The following is a 9,362-nucleotide window of genomic DNA, read 5'->3' as shown; positions in this document are numbered from 1 at the left end:
ATATATTGTAGTGTGTTTTATTTGGGAATACTGATGTGTCTTACTCCAGAAATGTCAGTGTTACAAAGTTGTGCTGCAGTTAATGCGTTTTGAACCGTTATTAGAATATCAAGTCAGTCATATCGTACCCACTCAGACTATACTTATGTTTCCTGGAGAAAATATAAAGCAAATGTATTTTTAACTCCTAAATAGAAGTAAATGGTTTTGCAGAGTATGCCAGTCCCATACTGGAGTGCCTTTACCACACAAAATCAAGTCAAACAATCAGTGGCAACTTAGCTGGAAAGCCACTATAAGTGGCTTTCTAAGACTATAGCACAGCTTAGAGCAATCTAATGATAAGTAAACAGATGTAATTTTATTTGGGGGAAGAAGTCTTTATTTTTATTATTATTATGTATTAGTATTGTGCCTATTCAAATACAGCAGAACTCTGGCAAGAGATCTCCTTCAATCTCTCACCAGATTGTAGCATTGAACAGATTTTATTATTTTTTATTATTAAGGGTAAGTGCATTATTTATTTAGGACAGCTTCTTGTAAAAGAGATTATTTTCCTGGTGAGAAGCTGTCTCCCTGTTTGCATGCTTGTTTGCTTTCCATTTGCTGCGTGCTTTCCCTGAAGTGCCGAAGTCATAGAAAGCATCATAAACCAGCTGGAATTGCACTTCAGGCCATATTGAAGCTGCTGTAATCTTCAGGCATTAATGAGGGAAGACAAGCCTTGTGGTTGCAGGTAAGGGACGGGTTGGACGTAATAAGCAGCAGGTGATTCAGTCCCCATCGCATTACGGGTGGCTCTGCAAGCAGTGCAGCCGTCCCATGGCAAGTACCCCAAATGGAAGCTCACTGTGATGCATGTTTAATTATACCTAGGTAACTTTCTCCTTTGAGGAAATTTTGAGTATTTATCAGTACGAATGCTATGATGTAACTTTAGACTATTTTCTATTATTTTATAATTCTGCCTGCTGTTGGACCATGCAGTGGCAGCCTGCCAATGGAGAAGCTGCTTTCAAAACTGCATCTGATCCTGACTCCAGCAGAGCATCAGATGCTAAGGCTACATCCAAAGAGAGGATCTGAGACGTTACAACACCTAACTCCCCATGGCAGCCACCAAGGTATTTGTACAAGAGTCAAGACAGATACATCTAAATGCACTCTTCAAGTGAGCGCAGTTATCTGACAAGTAATGTCTATGGTGTTTGGGCTTTTTTTTTTTGTTTGTTTGTTTAAGTATTGTCTTTGGCAGTGTTAACATTCTTGAGCCAAGACTAATGTTACAGAAAGGTTGGCCTTTTTTTTTTTTTTTTATCCCTAATAAAGCTTTATTTTAGCTACACTAAGAATAGGAATCTTTTTTAATACTATGGTTAAGCAATATCCAATTAATACATACTGATCAGATCAGTGTTTTGGTTTTGCTTTTTAATTCACCTTAGTGCATGGCATGGGTTTTGTTTAGATAGAGCAAGTGTGGGGTATGATCTAATGTTTTACATGCTTTAGAGCTTCAAGGAACATCACTGTTAGCAGTAGAATTCAAGTGGGCCATAATACTTTATAGTCCCACTTCACATATGGCTTCAAAGAAGACTACATTACTTCAAAGAAGACAACATTACAACATAAGCAGATTTTGATCCTTTTTTCAGCAAAAGCCTGAGAACAGTCTTAATAGCAGGGTTTAGTCTGGTCACTGTCAATTAATGGCAGTCTTGTGCTGTGTTACAAAGAAGCATTTTTCACTGTTTACTCTTGATAAAACCACCTCCCCAGATAGGTGAATTTCAAATAACTTGTTTGTGTCACAAAGTTAGCAAAACAGCTCAATTCATAGACTGTCTTATGTCGAAAAATAAGCTAAAAATAATGATTTACATGGTTCTCTTTCTGCTTGCTTCCCATTGCTTGAAAAAGCATGTTTTGTATCATTTACTAGAACTACGTGTACCTTTTAAAAATAGTACGAGTTTTTGCCAGTATGGAAAGCATTTTTCTATAAAACGAAAACATAAAATGGGAAGCACTTTGATCTAGGAAAAAACACCCCTATGTCTTTTAAACTGGCTATTACAGAAAAAGGAACAAACAGGTGCTAAAAATGCAAGCTTTTACAAGGCATTCACTTTGTATAAAACGTCAGCTAAATTGTAGCTTTAAGATGACTATGATTAGTTCATCCCTTTCTTGATAAATGGTAGTTATGAGTACAGTCAGTCAGGCTGCAAGTCCTGGAGAAGCAGGGCGCAGTGTGTGGATGCAAGATAGGTAAAATTGGTAAAGAATGTAGCCCTTTAGCTTTGGGCCTAAGGCTTATTCACTAATTCAGTGCACTGCTCAGGCTTTAGGTTTCTGTAGCTTGTATTTGCATCGCCATACAGAGTTTTACCAGTGGGTAAGCGATGAGTCTACAGAAGCTGAAGGAAGGCATACAGTCCCAAGGGTGTTACTTTAGAGTGAAATTTTAGTGCAATGCAGCTATAGTTCCCATGAAACAGTCCTAAAACATTGTTACGCTTTTGAAGGTTCATTTCACTAGTTAGCATCAGTAGTTTTTGCACACCTATCGGGGTTACAGTAAAAAAAACCAACCAGAACAACCTCCCCCAAAACCAGCACAGAAAAAAAACCCAAACCAACCAAAACCCCAAACCAAAAAAAACCAAACAGCTTTGGTCTGAACACAGTGGTCAGATGTCATTGAACTATCTACTGCAGCATTTTAGAGAATAGCCATCATGCATTTATGGAAGCCAGAGCATCTATTAATTATATTGCCCTGTTTATCAATACTGTAATGTTTCTCACTGGTTCACTTAAGAATGGAAGTTGAATAGTATCACAACCCTTATGGTTCCCTGAATACTGCTTGGTTTTATAAAATGCTTCTCCTCGCCTTCATTATTTTGTCGTTTAGAGATTTAGTCAGGTCAAAGGATCAAAGTAAAATTTATGACAGCATTTATCTTTGCTACATGCAGACCTTGTTTTCACTTTAGCAAAACACAGACAGATTGACCAACCACAGAGAATTCTTCTCTTTTCACCTACAAACAGGCCACTGATTTTTTATGCGCCGTACAGAAAAATAATCCAGGCTTTGTTGTTAAGCATCTTTGGGGCCTCTGTGGCAGTGCTTGTACAGTTGCAGGGCAGCCACATTCTTCTCATCCTCTTTTTTTAACACTAATTTCGGATCACATTCAACACAAACAAAGACAGAATATACTCAACATACGGCTGATAACAAATGACACTTGATTAATAGATTCTACCGTAATCCAATTCGTTTCTTAGCAATATAGATTAAAAGGCAAATTTTTTCAGCCTCTCCTTGCAAACACATTCATGTAGTGGCATTATGCTCAAATCACGGCTGATTTTACTTTGTTTGCACTAGTACCAAACACAAACTGCTTAACAGACAGTCCTTGCCAGTCAGGGCTCAGGGCACATCACTTTCAATAAAAGGGATGTCACTGTATTTGCTTTCAGTCACTGCCCACTGTTTCACCGCCTGATCAAGAATCTCGCGGGAGAGACGGTGTGCATAGTCTAGGACTATAGTGCTTGATGGACTTTTCTCATCCACCTTCACCGCTATCAGTGACGATTTCTCCCCAGTGCCTCCTTCATTACCTTCCCTGATCCTTTCATCCTGGATAGCATTTGAACCTTGAAAGGCATCCTTGGATTTGATGCATCCCATGGTACATCGGAAAATGCAGCTGCAAAATTCAGTTCAACAGCATGTTTTGATAACCTGGAAATGGTTTCCTTGTTCGATGCACAGTGTTGCTGCTTCTTGCCAGCGGTTCCAGTTTTTTTCAAAGAACAGAACGTCTCCTTTTGTGCTTCTTTACTTCTGAAGAAATCTGTCAAAATAGTGTTTCATATAAACGCAAGAAATAGTTCACCATTCTCTGTGAGCTCAAAGTAAAGCTAAATTCACTACAGATGCTTGTGGAAGCAACTTGAATAAATCTCCACATGGCGTGCGTAAAATGTTTTTATCAGTAACATCCATCTACTACAAGTAGGCAAAGCTTGACCTGAATTCAAGCTGCCTTTGAATGCAATTCCCAGTACGTGATGTAAGCCATCTAGGAACTTAAAGGTCTTAGGAAAAAAAAAAAAAAAAAAAAAATCTGTTTCTTCCAAACTGACAACGCAGTGCTCTTTTTCCTGAATCTGTAAACAAAGGCTGTTTAACTCCAGTGACTGCTGCTGCTGAAGAAAATAAAAACAAAACCCAAAAGCACCCCACAGAAGCACCACACAACCACCACCTAACAAGAGCCTTGTGTCATGGCTGTTGTACACCCTTTGGGCAGGAGTGACACTAATTCTCGGTGTCATTCTGCTGTTGCTCCAGGAGGCTCGAGCATGCAGTCACGAGAAGGTATTCACGAGAAGGAAGAGCTGCTTTTCGTTTTTTCCCTTGAGAGGTTAGGGAAAGCAGCCGCAGATTGCTGTGTTCAAGGCAGTTCTGACAGAGCCAGAGCACCGTTCTTACTAAAGCAGGACAACTCTACCTCTGGAAAAGGGAGAGTGACAAACAGAGCACCCGCTGGGTCCTTTTGTCAAACTCCTTACGAATCAGAATTGGTCGGCCCCAAAGTCCGGTATATGTTTTTTTGTTTATTAGCCTATAAAGCTGTTTCTCAGGCTACTTTCTTTATACAGGCAAAGCAGAATCTCATGGTATGGCTGACTTTGCTTGGCATGAGCTTACCCACTTACCAGAGTTAATAGACTGCCAGCCAAAATAAAGACTGTGCTGCACAGAAACCCAACTGTTCCCTACAGCTTCACCCGATGACGTTGTACTAAGGTCAGCCAAAGTTAAAAGATTTTTTTGTAAATAGCCTTTGAAAACGCAATCATGGCAAAGATGTTAAGCCTTATTTATTTGCTTTATATGCTGGGGGAAATAGGGGCTCCAATCCAGTAACCTGATCACAGGCAAATAATTGCAGAGGAAATCAATCCCATTTGCAGGCATATGGCGCTTCACAGGTAGGACGGGACTCCCCCAGTCTAGCAGGTGACTCATGAGAACCAGGTTCACGGTGACAAGCTTCTCTCCTCTTTCTGCTAGTTCATAAAAACACCACTACCTGTTTAGGAAACAGTTTGTCGGACTGACGAGCCAGCACTCAGAAGTGGTGGTTGCTGTTCCAAGATAAAAAGTCAGATAAAAAGGGCTTCTGAAACCAGGAAGTACGTACAAATGCTCTCATACCTTTAGCTTTGTATCAGAACACATCAGCATTTTAGAGAAATGTTTGTAAATCACTTTAATAACATTAAGTTTCTTTTGTGCGTAATGACACGCTGCAGCATGTGCCACTGTATTTTAGAGTAGGCAATACAGTTAACAAGCCTGTAACATAAATCCTGCTGCTAGCATTTGTAGCTTTACCCAACACAAAGGACAGCTAAACCATCAGTGAGATTGTTGTTGTAATAACTTATTATTAAATGAGTAAAAGGCAGGATTCCCTCCACTGCACAAGAAGCCACATTTATCCTTATGGAGGTTTATAAAAAACCCATGAGCTTAATACGCATGTCTATCAACCGCATACATTGATGAAACTTAAAACGCTTATAGAACATGCTTACAGACCACAGGCCACGGAGATGTCTGAAAGCAATTCAGACATCTGAATAATTCACAACTTTCTAATAGTAATATCTTGTGCATGTCTCATTTCAATGTTTACCATTAATAAAACATTAATAAGACCAATTTCCACTTGCTCTTCTGCACAAATGTGTAGCTTGAAGTACCTAATATGGCAAAGAATCACTAATAGCATCTATGACCCAGCACTGCTGATACCCGAAAGCTGCAACAGTCTTTATCCAGCCAAGGTAATACACGAGCTTAACTGGGAGGTACAGAGGTATGCTGTCTAATCTCTTCTCACTACCCTACCGGTAACAATTAGAAGTTTTAGATTAGATATCGTGTCCTCCTTAGGCTTAGCCAGAACTGTAAATATTGTAGATTTAAACCTCAGATTCCCCAACCATACAAATGCTCTATGCCACAGCTGATATAACAATGTACTTTATCAGAGTTTCATCCCTTACACTTTACTTAATGACTATTCAGATTTGGATTTTTTATCGAAGTTTGGAGCCATATTCTTTCATATGTTATCCTTTTTTTCCCCCGCTTTTTAAAGGAGGCCTGTTAAATGGTAGCCAGCTTTAGTTAGTATTTTATCATTGTTTTAAGATGTTTCCATCCTAAGACTGGAGATTTCCTTTCCTCTTCTGTTAGGGGACACCAGCAGATGAGTTAGTGTCTAGCAGAAAGAAGGAGGGAATGTGAGCAGCGGGAGGACAAATATCTCCTAAAGCAGGTAGGGAGAAATTCCCTAAGTCAGCATCCTCCTCTGCAGGATTTACCTCTACTTTACTACCCACCTTCTTATCTCTGCCTTTTCATTGGGGCTAAATCAAATGTTTGTGTGACTGTGCTACACAGAGGAAGGTGTGGGCTATAAAACTTCGGGATAGGAAGGCATGCAAGACAACTAAATTGTTCCAAACTGATTACAAGTTGAGCTTAAAAGCAAAGTTATTGACCCTAGTTTAAATTCTTGACTGTTGCTCATTTCCTTATTTACAGAGCGCAGTACTTTCCAAGTCACTGCAGTAAGTTTTATAGTTTGCCCGCTCTACTGGAGTTAATAATTGTTGGCACATAAATGATCACAAATGAAGCTGCCCTCAATCTTCTGACTGCTTGCTTGTTTTTCTGACAACCATTGCTTCCACATACACGGCCAAGTGCTGTTTAAATCCTCTCCACCTAACTCATGTCCAGAGTGTTAAGTTCTGACAGGGATTTTAACATCTCTAGCTTTCCTCACAACGTTCACACTCTCAGAGGGGAGAGTTAAGAAAAAAGCGTCTCATTTTACTCCCAGCACGATGTTTCGTTCAGTAACTGCACAAGGCAAAACTGTCTGATAGGAGTCTGTTTCTTTCAGTGCCCAAGCTCTGATCCGTTGCCAGTCGTGTCTCGGAAACCACTGCACAGATAGATGGTTCGAGGCTCAGGCCAAAACCTCTGCAGATGCAGTTCCTCGCGTGACAAGCTGCTGTGCTTAGCTGGAGGCAGAGGTTAGGGAGCTGCAATCTGCTGTCTTACACTATCAACCAGGAGTTAAAGCAGCAGCGTCACAAACCACCTCTGCTTAAAGACTGATTTTACAGTAAGTGAAATGCTGACTTAATTCATCGGAAAAATCCAGGTTCCTAGTTGGGCTCTATTTCAGCGTAATCAATATTCTTTTAAATACCTCATTTAACTTCAATACTATAAACACTGTGGTATGTTAAGAAGAGTCCTGAAAACAATCGATTCCCTTCCACATCCCTGGAATTGAAAGTTCCTGAGGACAAGTTTGGGTGTTCTTTCACCTATTATATTATTTACTGCACGTATGCCCTGTGGCAATACAAGGGGAGAGAAAATACTCTGGGAGTCATACCACACAGCTGAACTCACCTTGCATGAGGGGGCTAAGGAGCCTCTTTGCCAGCCTGGCTAAGCGTTTCCTGCCAAGGTAAGTTCATTTCTAACCACTGAAGGAAACAAAACAATGGTAATTCACTATTACACAATATAAAATTCAGGAAAAAAGCATTAATAGCATAACTACAGCTTTATTTAGATAAATAAGACTTTTTAAGGTATTAAAATCATCAATGAGAAATAATTACGAAAGGATAAATATGAGCTATCCAAAAGTAAGAGTTTTGCCTGCCTCTCTGGAATACATTTTCATATGAAGACCAGCATAACAGCAAGAGTTTTACTGTTACGCAATATCTCTAGCTATCACAGGCAAGTAAGTTCCTGCTACCATTTAAACGGTTTTCATCCATAAAACCTTTGAAAAAAATCTCCTTGAAGTTCAATGCTATACTGCAAGGAATCACTTTCCATCACAGCAGTCACTGGATTAAAAATAAGTCATACTTTTCAAAATCGCTTAGTGCAGCTTTGCCCAATTGAACACAGCAAGTAACTTCTGCTGTGACGGAGCCAGGCTCCTCACTTTCCAAACTTTTAGGTTCAAATATGACTCTTTGTAACCCTCCTCCAGCCAGGGAGGCTTCTAGTTTTTTTCCTCGGTACCCACAAGAGAAGCACAGTATGCTACTTACCAAAAAACACATCTGCTTTTAACAAGTTGTCCCACTTGTCCCCAGTACAGCACAGACAGCTTCAGGGCTGGCACTCTGCAAAGGGAGCCAACAAATAAAACTTAGCACTTGTGAAGATATCAAAGTTGCCTGTTACCACAAAGTTAGATGAATCTGTAGTGCTGGCCTTGCAGAAGTCTGCTCGCCTGTTCACCCACAGTATTTGACTTTGACAAAGGCAAAAGGATGATACAGCACTTAATAAATTAGATTGAATGGCAGGCTGCAACAATTTACGTACAGCACCTAATCCCGGGTGTACAGCGAGGCCACTGCTCGGGCAAGTGGCTTCTGCACCACATGCAGGATGCCAACCTCCTTCCACAGCAAGTCCAGCTAAGGACAATTTCAGCAAGGATCCAGGAAGGGCAATACGCCAGCATGTGGAGCACCCCATCCTTTCCCTAAGCTTGAAAGTTCTCTCCTGTTTTCCCTTCTCCCTCTCAGGGCTTCTGCCGAGACCTAGACCTTTATCATTCAAGTAAATCGGGAGAATAGTCAGATAATCACAGTGCTCTGATGATTATCATGGAAACAATAAACATTACTCTCTGTGACAAAGATATGCAAACTCAAGACAGGTGACGCAGCTGATGTACCCGAAGAGGTAAACCAAACAGCATTTAGGCATCCAGACCCCTGAACCGCACCTAATCGCGTTAAATATTTACATCCTCCATGTAATAATGGAGAGAAACAGAAACCCAGAACACCCGACGTCTGCCTTTCCTCTCCCTAACAAGGTGGGATGTTATTCAGGAGGATACACGGTGTTGCGCCTTTGGGAGTTCTGCCGTTTTGAGCAGAGCAGCGGCACATAAATGGTGAAGGGATGCACCGTTTACTCCATGCACAGCATCACCTCCTTCGCTGCAGGACTCGGGGGCTCCCCGTGCAGGGCAGGCAGGGGCTCTCAAAGCAGTCCAATCCACCAGTTTTAAATTTCTGCCTCACCTTAACATCCATTTTTCTACACATCCTACAGAGGAGACGCACCGTAGTAACATTTATTATAAAGACTCCTTCTAATCATAGGGAAAGGAAGTTTTAAAAAGCTAAAGTTATTTTAAGACAAGCACGATTCCCAAGATCCAGCTACTTCAGGCAATCACTGAAATGCC

The 9,362-nt window shown here is 40.7% G+C and overlaps 1 protein-coding gene across 1 annotated transcript; it reads right to left on the bottom strand.

Annotated features, from left to right (window-relative positions):
- Positions 1-3,454: 3,454 nt before the first annotated feature.
- Positions 3,455-3,718, bottom strand: LOC104158941 (chromosome unknown open reading frame, human C2orf88). The gene has a single exon (XM_009696719.1). It carries the CDS (start codon positions 3,716-3,718, stop codon positions 3,455-3,457), a length of 264 nt encoding a protein of 87 aa, XP_009695021.1.
- Positions 3,719-9,362: the final 5,644 nt, after the last annotated feature.

This window comes from Cariama cristata, unplaced genomic scaffold, assembly GCF_000690535.1.
Source record: "Cariama cristata isolate BGI_N322 unplaced genomic scaffold, ASM69053v1 scaffold43393, whole genome shotgun sequence".
NCBI classification, from domain to species: Eukaryota; Metazoa; Chordata; class Aves; order Cariamiformes; family Cariamidae; genus Cariama; species Cariama cristata.
This window is presented reverse-complemented; position numbering and strand designations above follow the sequence as displayed.